The sequence below is a fragment of the Citrus sinensis genome, chromosome 7 (assembly GCF_022201045.2).
Source record: "Citrus sinensis cultivar Valencia sweet orange chromosome 7, DVS_A1.0, whole genome shotgun sequence".
In the NCBI taxonomy this organism is placed as follows: Eukaryota; Viridiplantae; Streptophyta; class Magnoliopsida; order Sapindales; family Rutaceae; genus Citrus; species Citrus sinensis.
In genome coordinates, this window is record NC_068562.1 from 27126044 (window position 1) to 27153400 (window position 27357).

General features: G+C 31.9%; 3 protein-coding genes across 4 annotated transcripts; all 3 read right to left on the minus strand.

Moving 5' to 3' along the window:
- Positions 1-7591: 7591 nt before the first annotated feature.
- LOC102617596 (putative disease resistance protein At4g19050) lies at positions 7592-12902 on the minus strand. Of its 2 annotated transcripts, none has more exons than XM_015532942.3 (3): positions 12820-12902; positions 12621-12690; positions 7592-10200 (listed from the first exon to the last, which is right to left on the minus strand). In XM_015532942.3, the coding sequence occupies exon 3, from the start codon at positions 10196-10198 to the stop codon at positions 7850-7852; it is 2349 nt and encodes a 782-aa protein (XP_015388428.1). In that variant the 5' UTR covers positions 10199-10200; positions 12621-12690; positions 12820-12902; the 3' UTR covers positions 7592-7849. The 2 variants fall into 2 exon arrangements, with proteins under 2 accessions (XP_015388428.1, XP_006464480.1); XM_006464417.4 differs by having other exon boundaries at positions 7592-10203.
- A 1807-nt stretch (positions 12903-14709) lies between these two features.
- Positions 14710-17211, minus strand: LOC102617309 (uncharacterized). The gene has a single exon (XM_006464416.4). It carries the CDS (start codon positions 17061-17063, stop codon positions 14916-14918), a length of 2148 nt encoding a protein of 715 aa, XP_006464479.1. The 5' UTR covers positions 17064-17211; the 3' UTR covers positions 14710-14915.
- A 3002-nt stretch (positions 17212-20213) lies between these two features.
- On the minus strand, positions 20214-22625 carry LOC102617005 (uncharacterized). Its single transcript, XM_006464415.3, has one exon. The coding sequence runs from the start codon at positions 22623-22625 to the stop codon at positions 20214-20216; it is 2412 nt and encodes an 803-aa protein (XP_006464478.1).
- Between the last annotated feature and the right edge of the window lie 4732 nt (positions 22626-27357).

The window sequence follows — 27357 nt, forward strand, 5'->3', positions numbered from 1 at the left end:
TCTGAATCTCTTCCTCCTCCTAACTGCTATCCTCGCTACTGATTTTCTCTCACCACTGTATTGCAAAAGATTTTCTGTAAAAAGTTTAGCATCTTTTTGTCCCCTTCCCCATAGAGTGCACTTATAGTAGTCCTTTTTACTTAGACCACCGTATTTTTTAAAGAAAAAGAAAGGCTTACATCACGATAAATACCAATAAGCAATTCGCGCAATTTTTCTTACATTTGAGAAATTTGTAACAAATGTTTGCGAAGAGACTTCAATAAAATTAAAGAATTTAAGTAGTATTAACTTGCTAGATAGATGAACAATTGAAGAGAACATACATAATAGTAAAATTGTATTATTTATTCTGAAAAAAGGGCAATAAAGTAGAGGAGGCATAGCGAAACGAGAGTTATGTTAACTCGCTTTGTTAAACAAAATAATTGTAAGCATAAGAATTCAATATGTAGATTGAAGAAATTAGAATTAAAGAAAGTAAAATTTAAGTTACGGGTGTTAGGAGAAATACATTTTAATTAGTTAGATAAACGTATCCTTAACAACGAATTAAGTTGCGGGCAATTTTGGAATATAATGTTTTATTAAAATACGATCGTTTAGATTATATTATAGAGGCAAATAGCGCCACCTTTAATAAATCCGTCGAGAGGGTTGGCATGTCATGTTATTTTCAAGAACTTAAATTAATAGAAGATTTTTCCACTAATGTCATCCTCTATCATTTTTTAACACTGATGTCATCATCTGCGATCATGCTATTGATGTCATGGGTTACGTTCCAATGACTAAGACTTCAAATCATGATATATACAAGCTTATTTATTTATAATTAATTCTAGGCCTACTTGTCCAACAGTCAAGAACCGCAGCCAATGCTACGAAAGATGTGTCCGGCCACGGAAAAAGGGTCACATGCATGACACAATTTATAACTTTAATAATGACCTCACTCACTTTTGATAGTGGGAGACATAACTTTAATAATGATCGAGAACCGCAGTCAAGACGGACCTTGAAAATCAAATCCTAGCGTTTCCTATTGAAAATTTGAAAGTATTCGTAATCAGTATAATGAACTTCACCTTTTTTAGAGTCCTACTTCGAGTTTTTGAGATGATCTTTTTGATTTTGCATATTCTTGGATTCGTGCATACAAGCATATTGCAGTTTATTCTCAAATTTTCTTAAATAATACTAGCGTAATTGTCCTTTTCTAGGAAAAAAAAAAAGAGTTTGAAGACATATTAATGGAAAATAAGTTTTGATTAGAACATTACTGTTCATTATTTAATTATCCAGAATTTTTCCAAATTAAATTATAAAATATTTAAAATATTTTTTTCTGTTAGGATTAGTGTTCATTAATATATATAAGCATACAAAACAATTAATTTAAAAAGGGCAAAAAACACTCACATTCTTAAGTTTTCTTAAATGGTCATATAGATTCTTTTAATTTTATAAATAGTCACATAAATTTCTTTTTTTTTTTTATGATTATACATTGGGTCTAACTATGGCACCAAATGGTATCATACCTCAGTTGAATTCAGCCATTAAATCTAAATATGGTGACAGTTATGGGCTGGATTCAGCTATAATATAGTACCACTATAGTACCATAATTTTGTCCTTATACCTTTTGATCATAATAATCTAAAAATTAATTTAAATAAAATTCTATGATAAATAAAACATATTATTGTAATAAATTAAGCTGTGCGTTTTTTAGGTACAAAATATATTATTAAAATATGATTGTTCAGTTTACGTTTTGAGGCAAATAGCCCCACACCATTAATAAACCAAGCACGAGAGTTTGCAAGCCACGTTATTTTCAAGTACTTAAATAATAGAAGTTTTTTTTCCCCTGCTGTCATCCTCTATCATGTTATTGATGTCAATGTATCTATATGAAACCTAGAAGATTAAAGGTGCCTTTTCTTCTCCAGTATCATAATAGAATGGAATAAGAGTAAAAATTAAGAATTAAAATAAATTAATTACTTAAGTTGTAGTTATTAAAATTAAAATAAATTATATTCATATTGATGTATTTACTTTATTTTATAGTTAGAATGAATTATTATGAGTTATTAAAATGCCCTTAATTATAATTATGTACTTGTTCACTAACAAAATAAAGAGTAAATAATTTTACTTTAAATATCATTAACATTATTATTCTTATTACATTAATTATTATTATTATTATAAAACTAGTAGTATTAGTAATAGTAATATTATAGTTATTTTATTTATTATAATTATAATAATAATTAATATTAATAGCAATAATAATAATAATCATCATCATCATCATAATTATAATTATTACTAATAATATTTCTATTGTTATAATAATAATTATTGTTATTATTGTTGTTGTTGTTATCCAATTGAGATAGAATTTTTGGATAAAAATTTAATATGCATAGCAATACTCTTTTAAGTATGGATTTAGATCTAGTACTAAGCTCAACTTTTCATAATCATCTACCACACATGTATGTATAGTAATATAGGATAAAAATTAATTAGTTTTATATCCTTATCCAATAATTAATAATTGTGTTGTTTTTAAAAGGTTAGCAATAAAATGTCAGCTCAGCCCTAAATCCAAATCTTAAATATATAGGCATAAAAAAGAATACAAAAAATATCACAATAACACTAAAGAAAAAAATCTTCTTTTTGTGTTGAAGTAAAATAATATTTTTTGTCCTACTTTTATACACATAATACTGCTCTTTTTTTAAAAAATATCTTCTTCATTTCTTGGTCATTTTGCTAGCTATTTGGCTCTATGTGATCCTTGTTATTTCATCTTGGTGATTAGCTTGTATTTCGATCATTGAAATCAATATAAGAGCATTTTTTTCTTTCATCAAGTTGTGTACTTGAAACTGTGTTCTGCTTAAGTTTTCTTGTGCTTCTCTCTTAATTCATTTCTTTAATCTGTTCTTTCAAGTTAAATACATTGATAGAGTCACAACATTAACGTTAGAATATTTGACTTTTAATATTTCTTTTAATTTCTATTAAAAATCTTGTAATCTCAAAAATCACTAGATGAAAAAAGTTTCTCTTTCTCTTCTCTTCAAAGAAAATTGTTATATTCATTGGTTCATTTTTAAAAAAATTAGTTTCTTCAAATACAAAGTTAATTTCTATCATCTAATCATCAACTCATCATCTCAACTTCTTATGTTCTATCATTCTAAATATTCTATTTAAAAATAATACTATTCTTGTTTATTTGTTTGTCTATTTTGAAATAGTTTGTTAATGAAATTAAAAAAAAAAGATATCTTCTTGGTTATTTTTTAAGTTTTATTTTTAAATTTTTTTTTATCTTTTTTATTTCTGTTGAACTTCAAGAATTAAAGATGAAATGAATTTTGAGACTTTTTACATTTATAGGATATTAATAATTCCTCCTCAAAGAACTTCAGTAGTTCTCTGAAAATCATTTCACTGAATTTGTACAGATCACCAATTTGCTGTTCGATTACCTTCTAATTTACTAGTACCTTGGACAAAGTTGTTTCTAATATGTAAATGTTTTGTCACTATCGTGTAATTTTACCTGACCTTCAGTTGTTATTTTCATCCGACCAGCATGTTGTTAACTATCACCACACTTTCGTTTTAGTTGGAGCTTGCTATGTTACAGACTCTGTGTGTAACACAGAAAATGGGGTGCTTCCACGCGTTGCAGAAGGGAGGAAAAGCAACCCAAACTCAGCTGATGCAAGGCCAATGTGGACTCAGCTGTTACATACAGAATCTGCAACTTAGTTGAGTCCTTGTTTTTAAGCAAGTTTGCTTTTTAATAATCAACTTGACCGGTTTACTAAGAAAAACTCGTCCATCTTCGTAGAACAAAGACAATGGTTACCCAGAACAAGGACAGAAGTGTGGTACCTTACCCCTGCTCCAGCATACACGTGGCCTCTTCAAATTGAAGAAGTAATGAGACGGGGTAGCTGGAGATCAATTAATGCAAGGGTCCACAACGAAAAATTGAATTTGATGGGGAGACCAATGTTCTCTCACATACAGCAGCCTCTCCGTCCCTCTCTCTAAATGATCCAAGTGAATTTGGATGTGGAAAAAATTGACAATACTTTTGAAATGAATGAAAGGACCCATCAAATTAAAATTATCGTTGGATGTAGATGTAAATGTTGACGTATACAGTTGGTAAAATAAATATTTTTTGATAAATGCGGTAGGTAACTCTGAAAAAAGTTGTTGAAAATATTTGTGAGTGTTCGGCCGATGTAATAAATGTGGATAAATATTGGAAGGAAAAATGATGCAAAAACATTGATCTAATTATATTAATTGCAAACCTATTAATTGATAATAAGTTTGAAATTAATTGCAAGAACTCAGGAATAGTAGTTGGGTAAAGCAAACATAAAGAACTAAAAAAAATGATTTTTTAAGAAACGACAAATGTAGTTAAAAAAAAAAGACATTAGCAATGCGTTTGAAATTAATGAGAGGCCCATCAAATTAAAATTGTTGTCAGATGGTAGATGTAAATGTTGACATATACAGTTGGTAAAAATAAATATTTTTAATAAAGACATTAAAAATATTTGTGAGTGTTCGAATAGTAACTGGATAAAACAGATAGATTTAACTAAAAAGGAAAATATTCTTATAAAAACAAGAGATATAGTGGAAAAAGTACACAAAAGATTATTTTCAACCGTTCAGCTGATGTTATAACTACGGATAAATGTTCGAAAGAAAAATGGTGCATGAAAGTGAAAAAAATAAATTAGTCTAGGCTACCACAGTTTCATAAAAAAATAGCCTCCTCTCAATGACTCAAGTGAATAAAAATGTAGAAAAAATTAACAATAAGTTTGAAATTATTGCAAGGGCTCAGGAAAGTACGATTATCGAATAATAACTGGGTAAAGCAGACAGATACAACTATCAAGGAAAATATTCTTGGAGAAACGAGAAATTTAATGGAAAAAGCCAATGAAAAATAAAAAGGTTCAGGAAAATGGAATATTTAAATTGGGCTCGAATTTTCATGGTTTCACAAAAAACAGTCCCTTTCTCAATGACCCAATTGATCCAGAAATCGACAATGGCCGTGCTATTGATAAACTTAAGCCCAATAGGATTAAATGGAAGTAGCTAGCCCGAAATTTGGAAGGGACAACTGAAACACTGGATGAGTCGAGCTTTCAACACCCACTCTATGACTCTAAACCCTTATAATACACTTTTTAAATGTCATTTTCTAAAATACTCTAATTTAATTTATAAAGTATAAATCATCTATAGTACTATAGTTTTATCCCTATACCTTTTGATCATAACTACCCAAAATTAATTTAAATAAAATTCTATGATAAATAAAACATATTATTGTAATAAATTAAGCTGTGCGTTTTTTAGGTACAAAATATATTATTAAAATATGATTGTTCAGTTTACGTTTTTGAGGCAAATAGGCCCACACCATTAATAAAACAAGCACGAGAGTTTGCAAGCCACGTTATTTTCAAGTACTTAAATAATAGAAGTTTGTTTCCTCTGCTGTCATCCTCTATCATGTTATTGATGTCATGGATTTGGTGTCAATGTATCTATATGAAACCTAGAAGATTAAAGGTGCCTTTTCTTCTCCAGTATCATAATAGAATGGAATAAGAGTAAAAATTAAGAATTAAAATAAATTATTTACTTAAATTGTAGTTATTAAAATCAAAATAAATTATATTCATATTGATATATTTACTTTGTTTTATAGTTAGAATGAACTATTATGAGTTATTAAAATGCCCTTAATTATAATTATGTACTTGTTCACTGACAAATAAAGAGTAAATAATTTTACTACAAATATCATTAACATTATTATTCTCATTACATTAATTATTATTATTATTATAATAAAACTAGTAGTATTAGTAATAGTAATATTATAGTTATTTTATTTATTATCATAATTATCATAAATAATATTAATAGAAATAATAATAATAATCATCATCATCATAATTATAATCATTACTAATAATATTTCTATTGTTATAATAATAATTATTGTTATTATTGTTGTTGTTGTTATCCAATTGAGATAGAATTTTTGGATAAAAATTTAATATGCATAGCAATACTCTTTTAAGCATGGATTTAGATCTAATACTAAGCTCAACTTTTCATAATCATCTAATTAGTTTTATATTTTTATCCAATAATTAATAATTGTATTGTTTTTAAAAGGTTAGCAAAAAAATGTCAGCTCAGCACTAAATTCAAATCTTAAAGATATAGGCATAAAAAAGAGTACAAAAAATATCACAATAACACTAAAGAAAAAATCTTCTTTTTGGGTTGAAGTAAAAATAATATTTTTTGTCCTACTTTTATACACATAATACTGCTCTTTTTTAATAGTTTGGACCGAAAATGTTTTACAAAGTGGTGTATAAGAAAAATCTTTTTTCATCCCTTGACATCAAAGAATTGTAAAATTTAAATACAACGGAATTTCAGTTAGAAATTTTATGTTTAAAGGAAAAAAAATTGTAGTCCAAACTTCAAACTTAATTTCGGTTTACTCCCCACTCAAATGACAATCTTTTAGCTTACCCCTAAGGGTCTAAAAACATCAATATACCCCATTTGCTGTTAAGAAGACAAAAAAAATTCTTCCACAGCATTTGCTTGCCCTCATTTTTTTTTATAATGAAAATAAGGTTAAATTGATGTTTTCAGAATCTTGGACGGTAAATCAAATTTACCCTTATATTTATCCTATATAATATAAGGGTAAATTTGACTGCAAATCTAACTAGTTAAAGTGGATATTCTTACTCCATTTACAATATTTTGAGAAGACATTACTCCACTCCATTGCAAGCATTTCTGTTAAAATTAACCTTCGAGGCCATATAAACTGGAAATGTACATTCTAACTAGAAACGGCAAACATCCATATATTACAAGATAAGGATGAAGTATCATTGATGTATGTTAAAATTAGTGAAAAATAATGTTATGAATCCTAATAATTGAGTTCTAACTTGATAAGACCCAACAATAATATAAATTAATATTCCATAATCTAATAAATGAATTTCATGTCATTTGAAACTCAATCTAAGACTTAACTATCAAGATCTCATAAGTGAAATGTGCTTATCCTTCAAATTCATCCAACGGCCTGCACTCTTAACTCTTGTCCAATGTCAGACTTTTTTATCTTAAAAAGTTAACATCTTTTTTATTAACATGAAACATCTTACCAGCCTACCAGGGAGCTATATTTTTTTGAAAAATAAGCAACCTAGACAATGTAAATATGTTAGAATACCTAACACTTACACCTAAATGAAAAAACAATCTTCCCTTTGTTGTTGCATTAAAAACATTAACTAAGTCTGCCTAACAATGATTAAAAGAGAGAGAGACACACACTATTTAGGAGGGGTAAGGAGCCTTCACTTCTAAATCCGAATTAGTCGGGACCCAATGCGGTCGCCGGAAACCGGATGATTTTAAAGAGAGAAAGAGACAACCATATCAGTCAAACATACAAATGGCAAAAACCAAAAGCAGCTTTTCAAATTTGTAATGTAATCAAGTTCAAGGACCTTAAAACAATCTTTGGGCATTCCCAAATCTAAGGGTTTCTTAAAGATGGGTATCCTAATTCCCTCTTTTTTTTCAACACGGGCAACGCAACTGAGCATATCTTCATCGCTTGCTTGCTCATTAGAGGGACAATCCGAGAAACTTGTAACTCAGGATTACTGTTTAGAAGCTAGAATTTTTTGTCTCATTCCCAAGCGTGAAAGGCTTTTTACGTACTTGCTTGAATTTCAGCAGTCATAAACATACCACCGCGACCCCTGTTTACGTCCTCTGCTTGATTTGTCTCCTCATCAACCTCTCTAATAATCTTCGGCCTCGACAATTCTAATATTTCATCAGGAATTTCTCTGATTCCAGTATTAGATATATCAAGAAGATCAAGTTTTGGAAAATCATTCAAATTCGGCAACTCAGTCAAGTTAATGCAACCCGATAACCGAAGTTCCTCTAGTTTTTCTAGTCCTTTCATTTCCGGCAGCTTTGTCAACGACAAACAGTTATTTAGCAAGAGCTTGCGAAGGTTGCAAAGTTCTGAAGGTAATTTTTTGAGGTTGGTGTTTGAGAGATCAAGTAGTTCAAGGTTTTTGAGTGCTGTAGTGAGCGGCAGATGTTCGAGTGCAGAGCACTTCCTCAGATAGAGTTCAGAGAGACTGCAAGGTAGAAAAGGCAACTGTTGGGTACTTGGATCTTTTAATTTTATTTCGGTAAAATTAGAGAACCCAACCTCAGAGAGATCAAGAATTTTGAGGCTGTGCAGCTTCTGAAAACTGGGCAGTATATGTAACTTACGACAGCCTCTCAGTAAGATCCGCGACAGGTGTTTAAGGTCAGTGAATTTAGGTAACCATGGAATTTGTGTATAAGAAAGGTCAACCATTTGAAGATTCGTATGGCTCGAAAAATCCAGCTGTTGAAAGCTGGACAAGGAGGTAGCGCCAGAAAGATCAATTATCTCAAGCTCATGAAGTTCTTTTAGACTAGGCATATATTCCAGGCAAGAACACTGCCTCAGAATAAGGAAACGAAGTTTGGTTAGCTTTGGAAGCGAAGGCAGTGATTTCATCGGGCATCGAGAGAGGTTAAGGCTTTGAAGTTGAGCCATTCCATCGAACAGCTCGTCCGGATTTGACTTTAAGGAGCTAGCACCAGATATCTCAAGGACAGATAATGTCTTGAGCTCCTTGATTCCAGTGATATCCTCTAACATGTCACAATTCCTCAGTACAAGAACAGTTAACCTTTCAAAAGAGGAAGACATCAATGATTTGAATGTAGGCTTGAAAATAGCAAGAACCTGAAGTTTCGGCATGAGATTAAAGAATGTACTGTGGTCTTCTTCGCAGGGTCGACTTCCATCAATAAGTAGTGTAAGGACTTCCCGCAATTTTTTTGGACTGCATACTGTTCTTATCATATCATCCAAAGGTGAGACTCTCCCAAGAACTGTCCCTCCGTCCTTTTCAAACACACTGGCCAACCGCAGCCTATCTATCCCGCCACATCCCTTACGGCGGGAATCAATCATATTTAGTGCAGCTCCTTCCATGACAACAATATTGACATCTTGTGCCTTCAATATGCCACGGTCTATAAGATCCATTAGAGCACCATGGGCTTTACGATAGGCCTTCTCAAGCTCAAACACCTCCCTATCCTTTTCAAAGTAGCCTTCCATTATCCAATGAGTGATCAACACATTGTAATGAATGCTCCTGTATTTGCGAAAGAATTGAATGCTATGCCAAAAGCAATTTTTAAGAACATCACTTGGCAGCATGTCATAGGCACACGAAATTAGCTCATTAACACCTCTATCTGGTTTCTCATAGTAAGCTGCCTTTCCTATAGCAGATGCCAGATCCCTAGAATCACGCTGCACAACTTTTTTCAAGGCTTTTGCTATCATAGTGATAGCAGCAGGCGAACGCCTGCCCTTTTCGGCTATAAATTCAAAGAGTTCTCCAGAAACTTGATGGTCAGAAAATTCATTTTTCAATAAATTTAACGACTCTTCTGTGGACATGGACGGAAACTTGATCACTTTTCCGCTCTGCTTAGTTGTTCGTCTTGTCATTATTATTTTCAAATGATCAGGCTGGACAGAAGGAAGCAGATTTTTAAAATCAGATGATGCTTCTTTCACCAATTCATTTTCATCCATCTCGTTAATTCCCTCCCCATCCAGAACCAGATGATAGTTCTTTTTGTCCTCCTTGTTCTCTTCCTGGTGCGTGGCCATCTCCCCTTCTGTTTTCTTTCCGTCTTCATCTTCCTCCTCCTCTTGCTCTTCCCACTCCTCAATATTGGGACTTTCACACAATGCTTGACGACTAATTGCCTCCTCAAGCAGGTTGCTGCTATACTTTTCAGCCTTATTTATCCAGAGAGTAGTATAGCACGAGCTGCTGGCAATGACTTTATTTTTACTTATCTCTCTTTCCAGCCATGTTTTCCACAGTCCAGGATCTCCAATAAGAATAATTGTTGAACGACCATCCTCTTTCAGCAGTTCTGATATTTTTTCCTTCTGACTACTTGCTACTCTCTCCGAGTCCATTGCTACTGCAATTTTACAGGTTATTAATATGTACAAGATCAGGAGAGATCAGAAGCATCAGAATTTCAAAAAAGTGCTAAACACAATGCAAATTTCTAGATAATCTAGTAAATATCTAGCTAGCTTATAACAACTATGAAGTAGAGGATAGAATCAAATTTACTACTCCAACTAACTAATTAAGAAGTCAAAATAAGTCAAATGATGCATATATATATATATATAGATGAAGTAGTAGCCTATAGCCAAGTGAGGAAGACACATCAAAATTGACTTTGAAAGTTACCATTTGGATGACCAACGAAAGTAAAATATATCCAATTGTTATGCCAATTCATAGCTTTCTCACAACAACTCATAATCATCTCACTTTTGTATATTTCAGTACAATATTTTCATCCTCATATTTGCGATTAAAATTTTTTTTACACTTGCTAAAATACTTCAACCATAAGGCAAGAATGTTACAATCATGCAGCAAAAGAGTAGTTGTCTATAAATTCATTAATTTTATTTCAATTAATGATTGATATCCAAAAAAATTCAGCCAACTAATCCATCCTAAATGAGAAGACATGCTCATTAAGTGGTGTATAATTTTTCACCATTTCTAAAATAATTTATTGTATTTTTTTTTAAATGGACATGATGAGTGATACCTTATTAGGAAAAATATCTTGGGATAAATTTTGAAATATGCAGGGTTGCTCACATTAATTTACATAAGATAAAGAAATCCTTGAATGCTTTCTCAATTTTACTTTCCACGCTATTAAAAAAAATGATAACATGCTAATTATTTAAAACTTTTGCACAGTTTGTGTTTCTCAAAGTTTTATTTCAAGAACATTTCTATTTGAAGATTTTGTTTGAAAAAATTATAAAAAATAACCCCCATAATATTGTTGTTTTCCTACGATCATAAGGTTTTGAAAAGCAATCCACATATAATTGTCAAAAGTTCACAATATTTCAGTAGTTTCAATAATGAATCAAGCAGAAAACCGGTTAAAAATAGTTCAGAATCCATTTAATAATGTGTGAATTTCCTAAATATTACAGATTTTAGGTTTTGATGAGAAAATTATGTAAATTTTTAAAAACACTACAAGTTGGTTTCATATGTGAAGGGGTTAGAAACGTGTTTAGCAAGGTTAACAGTTTTTTTTTTTAATTTTTATGTTTGCGCCCACATTGTTTTGTATAGTTTTGTAATAAGAGAAATCTTTAAACAATTCATTAAAGAGACTAATCTTTAAACAATTCATTAATAAGAGAAATTTTTAGGACTAGCATGTGAATGAGACTAATCTACTTAACGTCGCGGTACCATTTAGAGAGAGACAGAGAAAATGCATCTCAATTCAAAACGACCCAGAACTCCCTTTGTTTTGATTGTTGAATTTTTGCGGGATTCAATATATTTACACCCAATCTAGAAGCAATATAAATCATTAATGAATAAATATAAAAAATTGTTACAATAAAAAATAAATGAAAATATAATTCATTCAATTTGCTCTCAATATTTTTCTTTCTTCCAAGTTTATTAAAGTTGTTTTTTTTTTAATTCTATATTGATGAAGTGGATATTGATAATCATTGACTATTTTTACGGTTTTTTAATATAAAGCCGTTCATACGTTAAAGCTTAAGATTATTGATTTCCAAATTAGATCTGTTCGTTAAAGCTATTTCAGATTAAGTTGTAATTTATAATATTCGTGAAAAGAATGCTTCTTCATCTGGAATAAAAAATTTGACATATGCAGTACTACTCAATATTAAGATTTTTACAGGTTAATTAAACATTTTCATATTAGTTAGTAATTGAAAAAATCATTTGATCAAGATCCTCACAGAATTTGATCTTCTTCTAAATAAATTCTATTAATATGATTGGTTGTTAATAAATTAAAAAATAAAAACAGTTAAATACTAATTATAGGCTAATACTAAAACACATATAACACAATATTTATAAAAAATCAGGAGAGTTGATTTCAAGGGAGGATCATCACCCATCACCCAATTAGTCGACATTTGATATATATCAAATCATGTATCAAACTTTAAAGGGGTTTTCAATCTTTAATATCGTTAAAGATTTTGGATCTTCAAGTTAACAAACATGCAACTTATCTTTATCAAATCGGACAAAAAATAATAATAAAAACGAACCCCCCCAAAAAAAAGTTAAAGAAGCATGGTAAAAATTGATCTTCTTCACATAGTAAAAAATAATAATAATTGGATATTCTTCACCTAAAAATTGATCCTTAAAATATTGATGCTTGTATTACTAATGAAATAAAATTCTTTCCTTTTAGTAAAAAAAAAAAGAACAACAAAATAAAAAGGTAAGATTGAGCCAAAGAAAGAGTGAAATTAAAGTAACTTGTTGGGCAAAGAGAAAATGTACCTATATATTATAGTTAATCTAGACAGCAGTTTGCTTTTACAGGAAAGATGGAGCAAATGAGAGGCGTAAACTGCACAGAAAGAGAGAGATTGTTGTAAAAAAATAACATAAAATAATTAAAAATACACAAATTACAAGAAGAAAAACAATTTGAAATAGATCTGTATAAACTTTAAGGAAGAAAAGCTTCAAAGATTACCTGAAGCAAGAGGGACTTGCGAGATATCGATCGATGAAAATCAGCAGCAGCATAGAAGGAGAAGAGCAGAGATAGAATAGAAGTACCCTAAGGTCATACAACTATATATATATATATATATATATATAGGGAAAAGGACAAACACACCCCAGACAAAGGGACAAAAATCCCTAACATTTTGAAAAAGACATTTACACCCTCATTCACTAACGGAAACAGTAAATTTTAAAGGAAATTACCGCTATACCCTTCTAACATATAAAAAAAATATAAGTTTAACTTGTGGTATTAATACCATAAAATTTTATTTAAATTTTAAACTTGTATATTTAATCATTCTCCACATGTTATCATTTAAACTTGTATATTTATAACTAATTTTTTATGTAATTTATTATGGTATTAATTGAAATACAAGTTAACATTAATAACCAATTTTATTTATTTTTATTCTTGAGTAATGAATTAAATTTATTTGACTTGAAGAGGGAATTTGATAAAAATTTAAATAGAGGAATTGGGTAATGAGGGTATATTTATAATTTTTTAATAATATATGGACAAATTGGATAATCAACAATTTTTTTATATGCTAGAAGGGTATAACGGTAATTTCTATTAAAAGTTATCGTTTCCGTTAGTGAATGGGGGTGTAAATGTCTTTTTTGAAACGTTAGAGAGATTTTTGTCCCTTTATCTAAACGTTAGGGGTGTGTTTGTCCTTTCCCCTATATATATATATATATATATATATAATATATTAAATATTCCCCCTCTCTTGCAAATTGAAAGTTGGATGTAAATTAGTGAATGTCATGCAAGTGGGGTCTTAGTTGTAAATGCACGCTTGCCGCACAGATACATCGAATTTTCAATTGAGCCGTTGTAAAAGTTCACTTTTGTTTAGGGATGGTAAATTGTTGGGTCCGGTCGGAATTTTTTCTATCAAGGAAAGTATAAGGACCGGGCTGGATTTAAGCTTTCACATATTTTTTAATTATTTTTTAAAATTATTATAAACTTATAATACGTTAATTATTAATAAGTTAATAAAATTAATAATAAATAAAGAAAAGAAAAAAGGACACCTATACTCCTAAGGTTTAATGCATAATCATCCACAAAAACACACTTACATGATGAGGGCCTTTCCATTTCCGAACACAATTCCATACAGCATCCTCACTATTAAAGATTCGGTTGCTTAGAGAACAATAGGCAAATTTTGCTGCAAATTTACCCAAATTCAAGTGGCCCAAAAGATTTGATCATCCCCACTAATCACACTAGGAGGCTTTATGGCAGCAATAAGGAGGAGCAGATTATTAGGAAGAAAATGCTCAAAAGAATGCCATTCCCATGTACCATCTGGTGTAACAAGCTCAGCCACATACTTGAGACTATATCTCAATAAAAACAGGTTGAATAGAGTGATTCCCCAAGAAAATATTGTCGTCAGCCCAAAAATCCTTCCAAAAGCAAACTTGCTTCCCGTTGCCTATTGCCCAGAGAATACCATCCAGAACATGCTTCCAGATATTGCCAATGGCTTTCCACAAGTAAGAGCCGGTCCTAATGTTCAAAGTAGGCTGTAAATTTGTCGTGTTCAAACCATACTTAGTCGACAGGACTTGGACCCAGAGGCTTTGAGGCGACACCGCCATGCTCCAGCCAATGTTCATTAGAAGAGCCTCGTTCATGAGGGTGAGATTCATTAAATATTGTAACGACGAATGGATCTTCATAAGAAGAGCTTCGTTTATGACCGAATTTTCAATCACTCTTTTGATTGCTCATTAAATGGTCAAAGAGAGACATAAAAGCTTTACGTTAGAAGTTTTCAATTTCGCTTTACCTTGAAATTCAAGTTCACTTTTTGACAACATAATCTGGTGCATCAAAGCAATGATAATAAAAGTGTTATTATTATCAAAGATTCAAAATGACAAGAAATGCTGTTACTAAGGGAAAAAAAACGCGAAATCTAGTGAAGTACAACCTGAGAAATACTCATCAAATTGAAAACATTAGCTCAAGAAAATCACAAAGCTTTAACAGCTGAAATACAAAAGAGAAGCATAACAATAAAGAAATGATTAAATGATGCTCGAATTTTTTGATCCTTCAGGTGAAGACTCTTTGATCCACACTCCATTAGCATCACATGGAAAGAAAGAGATCATAGGACAATTGAACTTCTCTAAATACTCCAAATCTGGAAACAGTGCCTGCAATTCTCTCCAGTTTACATTCAACTCATTCAAGTACCTCAAACGTAAAACCTTAACCGTAGAGTACTTTTTGTGAGTGTCGCCCTGCAGGCTTCTGAGTTGTCCTCCTCTGATATACAGTTTCCGTAGATTCAGACCAGAAAGCCAATTGGGTAGGGATTCTAGAGGAAAACAATGTAGATCGAGTTTCTCTAGCAGTCTGTCCTTTTGCCCGAAAGTGCCGTCTAAGCCACCTTTCCCTTGTGTCTCTGCCTCATCTTCCTGTTTTTTATTATGTTCATTATTTCCCTCTTGATTTCTGCACTTTGAATATCCCGCTCCCCATGCTATTTTCAGCTTTAGAAGGTTTTTGAATTTTTCGAGACTCTCCGATAATTTTTCTATTGGGATGGCGTTATTATTTACGTAGATGCTCAGCTTCCTGAGCTCTTTTAATGAATTTCCCAGGTCTTCAAGAGTACAGATCTTATCATTAGGTTTGGCGTCGGTGACAAGAAATCCCTTGAGAACTTGGAGTTCAGACAGCGACGACAACTCCTTGGGCATGTATTCTATCAAGTAGCACTCAGATATATCCAAGTAGGTCAGCTTCTTGAGTGAGTCCAAACCTTTAGGAAGTTTTGTTAGATAGTAACAGCATCTGAGATCCAAGACCCTCAAGTTGGAGAGGTTTGCAATTGAACTAGGAATCTCCCGAATTCCATAGACTCCTTGAAGGCTAAGAAGCCGTAAAGCACTCATATTCTTCAACTCCTTTAGGAACTTGCTGCCTTGTACTTCAACAAAATGTTTTGCTGAATTCTTCCATCTTCCTAGATGGAGAACTTTGACTTTTTTCAAATTTGAAAACCACTTGGATTGGAAATCAGGAAACTGCTCGCTGACATTGACCAGTGCTAGCAGTTTCTCGTAATCCCTACAAGCAGTACCACTCACTGTCAACAGCTGTGTGGATCCCTTCTCTAAACCTTCCAAACGTGCCCACTTACACCATAGATCCTCCGGCTTTCGACTGTTGATAACCGCAAGACGGGCAAGTGGATCCATCTTGAATCTGTTGTTCACATCCTTCCTGCGTTTCTTCCTCACAGGAACAATAAATCCCTCACGCTCCAATTCCTTAAGAATGTCATCTATATTTTTCTCCTGTGTGTCGTCCTCCACTGCTTTGTTTTTCTCTTCTCTGTTCTCCTCTGCTCTGTTCTTGTCCTCTGTAATCAACCAATTCTCTACCAGTCTCTTCCTTACTACTGCATTGTTAGGGAACACAGTAAAGCACCACAAGCAGAACTTCGATTCATTCTTGAGATTCCTAAACTTGTTCCGAAAATTGATGATCATCTCCATAAATTCGTCAAACCCAAACTTTTCCCGAAAATTGATGAACATCTCCATTAATTCGACAATCTCGGATTGCTTAAGCCCGTCGGACTCTGTGGAAGAATATTTGTTTACTAACGGAACCTTATCCTCGAAATTCCTTACTTCCTCCCTGCTTTCATCAAGACATTGTTCGGACTGGATGGAGCCACTGGAGAGTTTTTCCAGGATGCCTTCAAATCTGCGTATGTGATCTTTTATTAGTTCACCCAGCTTTTCACGATTTTCGGTGGAATCTTTTTTAATCTTATCCAGATATTTTTTGACTAAATTATCCTTCTGCTTGAGATCATTGTTGCTCTTGCTGTTGGTCGCCGCGTTCACCTCCCTTTTGCTCTTGGATTTCTCTTCTTTTTCCTCCTTGCTGCTGCTCTTTTTTTTTCCAGTTGTAATTTCAGAGGGTAATCGTCGGTAAAGTTTTCCAAGTAGTGGTTGGTGACGGTTACGTCCATCTTTCTTCTTGCTGTCTCCTTTGTTGTCGCTGCTGTCGCTGCCACTCTTTTGAGAGTTGATGTAGTCTTGAATTGAAGAAATGGAGAGATCGGCATGAAAATCGGTAATAGTTTTAATGAGTAGCTGAATTTTAGAACTATTGCTATCAGTTGGCTGTGGAGAGGGGCTAGGTGAAGCCATGATTAAGCAGATTACTCGCAAGGACGGCAACGGAACACACTATAACGATAAAAACTTCTTAGTCAATTCTTGTCATTTTTTTTTTAAAAAAAATTATATATACTGATATTACAATGAGAATATTAATGATGCTATAGGTCAGACACAATTATTAGAATTAGTTAATATATTTTAATTGTTAGGGTCCAGATTTTTTACCTGAATATTTATTTATAGTAGTTGAGACAGCTACTGATATTTATAAATCAAATAATTATTAAAATTAATGTAAACTTATGAGTATCTGATATTTGTTTTACTCACATTTTATAAGAAAAAAAAATTATTTTCACTCAATTGACAGAGAAAATTAAGTCTTCATATTGTAATTTTAAGACTCGAACCTTACTCTCACATTCACTTGACTAAATTACTGTTTAAAATAAACAAAAATAAAAGCAGTGGCAAATAAAGCTTAAATAAGAATAAAACTTTCCAATGCTAATATTTGTATCTTAATTTATTTGAAAAATGTTATTTGCACTCGAAGTTGTACATAAGATTGCACAAAATAAATAGAATGGAGTGAGGCTATCGGCACCCCTCCGATATCATTTTCAAACCCCTTTTCTGTTTATTTCCTCCTCAATTCCTAAAATAGCCTTTATCTGTCATTTTTCCGCAAACAATTTCAACCTCCTTTCAGTTATTACTCTTCAACCACTCCCACTTCAAGTTTCTTCTTTTTGTAGGAAAGGCTGTTGATAACAACCCAATACTCTTCAGTTTATGACATTCAATTTCAAAATAAATATGTATAAAATACACACAAGGTTTAGTTATCTCCTAGCATTAACCACTCGGCTCAGCTCGAGTGGCCAGGGCTGCTGCCCTCCAACTTGGAGGGCAGCAGTTCGAACCCCCACAAAAGCATTGTGGGGGTATTTCCTTCCTCAATTAATTTGAGTGAAGGTAGTCTTCTCCCTTACCCATGAGTGAGGAGTAGACATCCCTCGAATATTTGTGAGGGTTAAAATCTGGGCAGAGCTCCATTAGCAATGATGTAAGTTGGTCCCAGTAATAGTCTGATTTGTAAATATCAGTTATAGTCTCATGTATATGAGTTGTAATATGAGCAATAGTCTCATGTAATCAAAAAAAAAAAAAGTTATCTCCTAGCATTCTAATAGAGTTAGTAATTTATGAAAATTTTATAAAATTATCTTTCCTACAAAAATAAATTGTTAAGTGAAACAAATACTTTATATCAAATTCTTACTCTTTTACAATTGACTTTTTTTTCGAAAAAAAAAATTGTAACTTTTAAGAGCTTTAGTGGAGAAAGAGTCAGTGAGAAAAATCATATATGGATTTAATAAGATAAGATTTTACAACTAATACAATTCAAGATATAAGGGATAAAATTGTAAATGTATAACAAGACGGGTTTTATAAGAAAAATACAGGGGTGCCAATAGTGCCACTCAATAGAATGTCATCTTATTTTTCTCCTTTAATAAACCTCTCACAATTGGGAAAAAAAAGAAAAAACCTAATACTATCAACAATTTCTCTCTTTTAATATAGACGACCATGTAATAGTAAAGAAACTCATATTTCAACTTTGTTATGAATACCGAAGCAGCAGAGCTATATGATTTCAACCGCACTGGAGAAATAATCCATAAATAAATATCATAAAAATCTTTAATAAAAATTATAAAATTCATATTAAATTAACAAATAGTACAGCGATCAGGATCCTTATCCGAGGTACAAATAACTTTAAAAATGATAATTCATAATCACAACCCACAATTGTTATTCTAATGTGTGTCTAGTACTTTTAAATTAGAAAAATTATCATTCGTCCACCTTAAGTTTATTGTATTATATAAAAATGTCATCTACAAAAAATAGAATTACTTTTACAAAATAATTATTACTATAATTTGTATTTACCTTATTTTGTTATTTTTTAAAGGTAATTATGTCTTTTTAGTGGATGATTGATACAAACTGGAAGCTTAAGTTAGAAAATTGAACAAATTAAAAACTTTTGTAATTTTTTTATAACAATATAAATTTAACAAGGATGATTAATAATTTTTCTTTAAATTATGATAATTATTGTCTAATATTTAAAATTTTCTTTCCTTAAAAGTTACGACATCCACTCTGATGGAGGTATGCTAGTTCGGTGAAGTATTTTAGAAGTTACTTGTAGTTAAATGCTGATTTTTAAAATGTAGGATAGTTGTTAGCTGTTGATAATATGGGGTTGTGTTAAGCTACATTATATATAACTTATAAAAAACTCAAGAATAATCTCCCACTTATTTGACATATTATTATTTTTTTAGTATTCAATAACTATTTTTGGGTTGCTGTACGGTTGCCTGGTATATGAAGCCAAAAGTTGGGTAGGTAGTTGATCAATAAAGTTAAATACAAGAGTTAAATACTAAAAACCACCAACAATGTCGTACCTGCTAGCTACCTCAGAAGATAAGGACAGTGAAAGAAATGAATGTGTGGTAATATTTTCTTCAATAAAGAATATAATAATGCTACATTTGCTTGGATATTTAGTTAAGATATTTATTATCAATGTGTTTCAAATCATTCAATATCATGTATATAATATTAATTAAATTTATTATTAATTATAATCTATTATTTTTACAATACACGCAATACAGCTTTTGTACCTTACAGACCAGCTTAGCCTGATCCCCAAGGGTGCCATTTTCGTGCTTTGTTTCACTGCAGGGACACGTGGAGCGCATGGAGTGGGGGGTGTATGTTACAGTCTGTAGCATATACATCCCAATAGATGATACATACGGTATCCCATCATTGAATATCTCAACTAAACATCATTCCACATCATTTTGAATATCTCAACTAAACATCATTCCACATCATTGAATATCTCGATTAAGGAACCTTTAAAATGAATAAGCATAGTATTACTTATAAAAAAAAATTGTGGATGACGTAAGAGATTGTTTGTACCCAACATTATTTTTTATTAAAAAAAAAAAGCCAAAACTTCTACAAAATAGAGAGGCGTTTTTATTACATTTATAAAAAAGAAAATAGTGAGTAAACATAAAAACCAACAGTCTTGCGGACAACATAACGATCTCTAACAAGTCAATTCAGCTACTACTTCCCAACAATCAGCGTAGCTCTTCCTTGGTCATTATTGATTTGGAACTGCTTTCCCAGGCCAAAATGAGACATCAACAGCCAAACGAAAGTAATAAGCTCTCCGCCTTTACTAAGTTGTTGGGCATGCGACCTTGCATCACAGTGACTTGCTGCGTATGACGACAATTCCACCCACATTTTGCTTATTAGCTTCCACTTGGACTTCTGGTCTAATTTCTTTAGCTGCTTGGCCAACATAGTTGCCTCAAACAGTAAGGATTTGCTTCTATCTCCCTTCACCTCAGCAGGTTCAGCAAACGTATTCACGCTTAGAATTTCATCGCAGGCATCCTTGATATTCTTATCCGATGTTACATTTTTACTTTTAAAGAATCTCTTCGCCTCGGCACATGTATCTCGAAATCTTATTTTCCCAATACCTGCCACAGCAGACATCAGACCAGACTGAGTAATCAGAAGATACAGCATGTAATCTGAGAGAAGCCGGCTGAATTCTTTGTCATTGTCGACAGCTTCATCTGTGTTGTATAGGAGCTCGGTAGCAATGTGCCAAAGCAGGAGGCTTTTATCAAAAGCATTCTCAGCAATATAAGGCTTTAAGTCGTTGCGCACACTTTTGAAATTCTCGTTGCAGACATTTTCTGAATCCGCTTCAAAAATCCAATCACCTCTTGTTAAAGATATCCTCCTGGCAGTCACTGTGTCAATCTCGTATACTGATTTCTTTTTCAGCTCATCAAATATAAAACTCCACAGACCTAGACTGAGTGGCTCATGGGACACATATAATATCTCATTCACAAAATCAATTATGCCTAAGCTGTTAATGAACCTGTTACTTTTCAAGCGTAAGCAATAAATGATTTTATCAATGCCAAAAACAGGAATGACTTTACGATTGGGCAAGCAATGAATGACTTGGTTCAATTTAGAGACAAAAAAGTTAATTACTTTTCTGCGGATTGGACCCAGAAAAGTAATGACTTTACGAATGTGCAAAAAACCAACAATCTTGCCTGCGGTCGAAATGAATGTATCGGCGTAATGAATAAATTTCTCAATGACAAGATGCAAATAACTCTTGACTTTGTGGACTCTGGTTGGACGGCCCTTCCGGCAATATCTTATCAAATTTTGTCCGGAGAAAGATCCAGACCATCTCCGGAGCAGGAAATGTGTTGCCAACACCTTCCAATCCGGCTTATGCGGACATGCACGCCACCTTGGTCGCTTGAGAGCGAAAAACCAGCCGAGGGCAGTAGCCATGCCGGGTTTTTTTCTTCCAGATGATTTTGATTCATGCTCAGTCTTCTTGAGGGCTGCAAAGGTCCTATCAGAGAAAACAAGCATGAAAAGCGCTATTGTATCGAGGCAAATGGCACCAAAGATCAAGATGTATGTAACTCTGACATCGAAGTTGTCAAAACCGTGCTTCTCAACATTGAGATGGAAAAATGAAAGAGCTACCACCACTGAACCAAAGGATAAGAATCGCATAATATATCCTGCCGCAGAACGTATGACCTCCACCTTGGTATAGAAAGTCTCATAGAATAAGTTGAGTTCAACCTCAATTATTCTGTAGGCTTCCTCTGGTTTTCGACCATAAAAGAAATGACGGCTCTCATCACGCTCACGAAAGCTGAAGATGATATCGACGAGTAGCCCCTTGAAAATTTTGGAGAAGTAACAAGCACGGTGAACCACATCAAGATCATCGAACTCCACAACTTTTGTTTGATTATCAGTATCATTAAAGATCGGTTTTCTCGTAGGCTCTGGTAGCATAAAGATCTTTGTAGGAATTTTGGCTTCAATCCACGAAGCATATTCCTCCATGATCTTCACATAGTTGAGCCCAGGGTCAGGTTCTTGAAGCATGGAGTCTCGGAACCTGTCCAAGCTTGCAAAATAAAGAGCACATGTTCGCTCAAAATACTTGATAAGTCCAGCTGCAAAAGTAAGTATTGTTGGGATAAACAGCTTGTTTCCGGGAAGTGATAGGAGGAAGATATAAACAGCTGCAATTGCCTGAAATACGAACCCAAAAAAGTGCCTGATCCACAGCTCGTTATCCTCGAGAGCAAAAGCAGTTATGGTGTCTGGACCACCGAGGTGCAGCAAAAGAAAGGGAGCCCAAAATGCTAACAGATCACTTTTCTCAGGCTTGGAAGCTTGATTATCGCGATGGGTGTCCCCGATGAGTCCAACTGCAAAATTGGCTGCCCAGTCGGCTAGCAAGTAAGCTGACCAGATGAGCATGATCATCAATCTATTCGCCGTAGACTTTCTGAACGGAGCAAAGAGAATCAAGATAGTTTGCAGAAAGAGGCTAAACAAGATTATGCCTCGAATATTCCAGTTATCCCATACCCTCTTGACGCTTTCAGGGATAGGATTAACCATAGTCTCCTTTCCGTTTGATGATCAAAGAAATTTAGTTTCAAATTGCTATCGAGAGAAAGCAGAAGAATTAATGTTTATAGATGGGCAAATGAACAGTTAAGTCACCGCTTGGAATCTTTTTTTAAATCAGTTAAATACCGAGTGATTATTAAAGAAAAATCCTATTGATCATCTAGCAATAAACCCCACATCAATCCTATTTAAGCCCCACCTGAACCCACTTCGGCGTAAAAAATAAAGGGGAAAAGAATTAGCCTACTTGGATTGAGGAGGGATTCGCTAATCGCTAGTATGGAAACTAAGGGCTTCTTATTTTATTTTATTTTATAAACTCAATTTTTAGATTATTGTAATTAAATGGTATAAGAGTAAGAGAAAGGTATGTTAGTAATTTATGAAATCAGGGGAATCTATGTGAGCAAACTTTAGAAGTGTGAGCGTATTTTATCCTAAAATTTATTATTAAAATATAGAAAATAAAAATAAAGGAGACAAAATTTCTATGTAATTTGGAATTTATTGGAGCCATGCCCAGAAATTGAATAATTCACGAAGCAAAGAAGGTCACAATTTATTGGAGTTAAATAATTTAATAATATCTCTTAAAATTGTCGCCTCCTTGATGAAATCAAACTTACTAAGGCCATGTTTGGTATTGAGGTATTGTAACTTTTAATGAAAGAAAATGATGTAACTATAAAATAAAAGTTAATGATATATAGTAAATACAAGTTCTTAGTAATAATTTTGACAAAATCAGTAAAGATATTATATTTTTTTTATCATACAAGTATAAAATCAAATCAACTTATCTTTTAAGTAACAACAGATAGTATTTACCAAACAATTTAATGCCGTAATTTTTAAAATATAACTGTCCAACCTCAATTTGAAACGGCACCTAAACTTTTTAGATGAGCACCACTAATCTTTGATGCTCGCTGCCTCTATCAACTGTGATATATGTAGTTTGCGCCAAAGGCTTTAAGGAGCGGAGTCGGCACCAACTACTCTGCTTTCTACGTGTGGAGTTTCTCCTTCTATGTCTGGGGAAGGGTTACATGCCAAAATCTAATCTAATAGGAAGCGAAGAGTTGCACGCCAAACTCTGATCGTAGATTCGTAATAGACTGGGATTCCTGGCTAAAATAGTAGTTTCCAATTCCCTTTTAACTTAGATTTGCTAATGAAGAAATCTTCTTAAATTGCCACTTTTTACTCTTGCTCTATGAAGTTACTCGCCGAATGCTTATTCTATCTCCTCATTGCCGCCACATTGAAGTTTAAGACACTGATATATGTACAAAACGCTGACTAAAGCCTAACAGCTCTATAGAATAATAAAACTTGCTCATTTTATAAGATCATAAATAGTTTGGTTAATATTTAACTTGGTTAATATTTAACTGGGCGGGACAATTCTATATTGTGCTTTATCTTCCTTCAAAACAGAATAATGATATAAGTGCCAAAAACAGTATAAAAATTAGTATGAAATTTGTAAGAGATCATAAAAAATTTGTCTTGTAGCCAAAAAAAAAATTATCATATAGTGATGATATATACTAATTCTTGTACTTCTATCGCTATTTTTCAAAACATTATGCTAATGCTATATTGTGGTTTATTATTAAAAAAGACAAATCAATGACCTAGCATGTATGATGTTATGCATGCCAGCTGATTGTTTTAGTTAAGGCAACTTATTGTTTACTTCGGAAAGTCTTAGTAAACGTTTTCAATGAATTTAATGTAATATTTACTAATTGGACAGTTGAGATAAACAATATCATGGCATCCTTTTTTTTTTTTTTAAATAAACGGCGACAAAGTGAGGAAATTTATTAAAACAAAGAAGAATATACAGAAGAAAAATAAAAGAACAAATAAAAATTAAGGGGCTAAATGGGCCTAATCCTAAACAAAAATAGAGCTGGAAGCTCCAATAGAAGCCAATCCCTCAAAGAGATTGTAACGCATCGTGAGATGAAGATATCTCATCCACACGTTAGAAATCCTTAATCGCTTTCTTGATAATAGCTTTTTATTTTTTCTTTCGTTGAGATTTACATTTTATAGTTTGGAATCCATCTTCCACTAAAGATTTACCAAGCATAGATGATGCAGCGTAGAAGCAATATTAGATGTCCACTTGATGTAGTGAGAAAATAATATTAGATATCGTTCTAATTTAATCCCGAATACACAAAAAAGATAGATCTAAAAGAAAAAAAAATTAAATTACTGATAAAGATAAATCTGAAAATAAATAATCTAAAATATTATTAATGAAAGGTATTGTAAGTTATCACAATTATAGTAGCTATTAAATCCTTATCGTTCTTAAATTAAAAAAAAATCTAAAATCTTAATTAAACTAAAATTATAAATAGAAATCAAATAAACTTAAAAAAACAAATCCTAATAAAATAATAAACATAAAATTGACTAAAAATATAAAATTCCTAGTCTATTCTATCATATATGCTTCATACACTTATTTTTTCCTCTTTGAAAAAAAAAAAGGTCCTCGAGTTTTGCTTAAAGCAAAAGAGTATTTAGAGTATAAATCTTGTAGTTAAGGGTGGATGCAGTATGTGACCAGTGGGGGCTGTAGCCCCCGCTGACTAAAAAAGAAATTCTAAGAATAAAAGAAAAAATATTTAAGATTTCTAATTAACCCCCATTAAATTTATTAAAATTGATCCTATAAATTTATAAACTCACAAAATTTAAACTTAACTTTTAGAATTATAAAAGACTACACTATAATTAAAAATAATGATAGGATCACCACAAACATTTTTCTATTCTTGAAAATACGTTGAGAACAATTATAAATGTATTAACAAATATTTTATACATTCCAAGTTTTATTTTAAAATTTTACTATTTTATAATTTAGCCCCCGGTAAACTATTTTTCTAGATCCGCCACTGTTATTGTAAAGGAGTAAATAACCTTGCAATTGGAACACTCAGCTCTTTGCATCAATTTTTCTTGAAACTCAAAAGTACTAAAATTTCAATTGCTTCTTGTTCTTAGTTAGGGTTCTCCGTGGAAACTGCTTCTTGTATGAATAACAAATGGCAATGGCTATGTCGGAGATGATTTACCATGGAACACTCCTTCATAACCACACGATCATAGTGAGAAATAGTAAAAAAAACACGTTATAATTTTGATCATGTTGTCATAAAGTGTTTAGTAAACACTAGTTGCTGTAACTTGTAAGCTATATTTATATGATTTTCACTTGTATAATAAAAAATCTATTATATCTTTAATAACTTTGTCAAAATTATTATTTAAAATTTATATTTACTACATATTATTAACTTTTATTTGATAGTTACAATTTTTTTTCCACAATAACTGTAATTTAAAAGGTACAATACATCAATTCCAAATAAAACTGGAGTTTTCTATGATAAAGTATCTCCACCGTAGTCAGGTCCACAACAAAACTACCAAATTCTATTGGACTCTATCCATTCTTTGCTCAACTCGAACTCTAAAGTCTATCTTCTTAGTAAGACTTTCTTCAATAATAACTTTAACTTTATTATCTTTGATGTAAATAGGAACAGTCATATCAATTATATCTTAACTAGGAAATAGAACCGCGCTTCACGCGGCTTTGAAAAAATAATTTAGTATTATCATTTTTTTTTATTTTACACTTGATGAAACTGATAAAAAATATGAATTGATTTTTTTTAAGATGAGGTAGCGTTATAAAATTAATGTTATTTATGAAAGTTAATTATTTGTTTGTTAACTTTAAATATATATATTAATGTGTATAGTTAAGTGTACAAACCTTATACTTTTTGTAGTTGTTGATAAGTTCTAAATTATATTCAACTTGCTAATCTTTTAGAACTTTTATATCTCTTTTTTTCCAACCAGCTCCAACGATCTCAATATCACCCACACCACATAAACTTCTGACAACATCAGTAATATTATGGAAAAATAACATAAATATGTTAAAGCATAAGGATCAATAATTTCTAATATACATTTAAAGATTAACAAACATTAATAATTAAAAAAATACCTCAGAGGATTGTGTTATCATTCACACGTATATAAACCAATAAAAGTTAGGAATGTTGAATGCAGTAGAAGTATCCAATGCGGTTGTCCGAAATCGGGTGGTTTAAACAAAAAAAAAAGAAGCTATTAGCCAGCAACACAAATAAAGAAGCAATGCAAGATAAAGAATAAAATGAGAGAATATATTATAGAGTGATTTTATTCATTCCAATTGTGTGTGTACAAAACAAAAAGATGAGCTCTCCTTTTATAGTTACATAATCACTTCATGAAATTAATGAAAAATTATGAATCATAATTCCTTGTGAGATAGTGGGAGTTATAGGGGAGCTAAAGGTTGCTAATGGGAGATAGTGGGGAGACTAAGATATATATGTTATGAACATCCACATTTATTTTAATAAATTCATAACACTCACCCTTGTATGTTTATTACAAAGAATGTCTCATTAAAATCTTTACATAATTGTTATTGTGTAATAAGAATTAAATTAATTATGAGAAGATGAAAAGCCAAATTTAAAAGAAAATTTCTCTATTTATTAGATAATAGATAATATACAAAGATGAGAAATGGTGATGCCACGTCACCTTCTCAAGTCCCAACTTTATATATATATATAGATTTGTGGAATTTTTAACTTAAATTGGTAAAATCATATCAATTTTA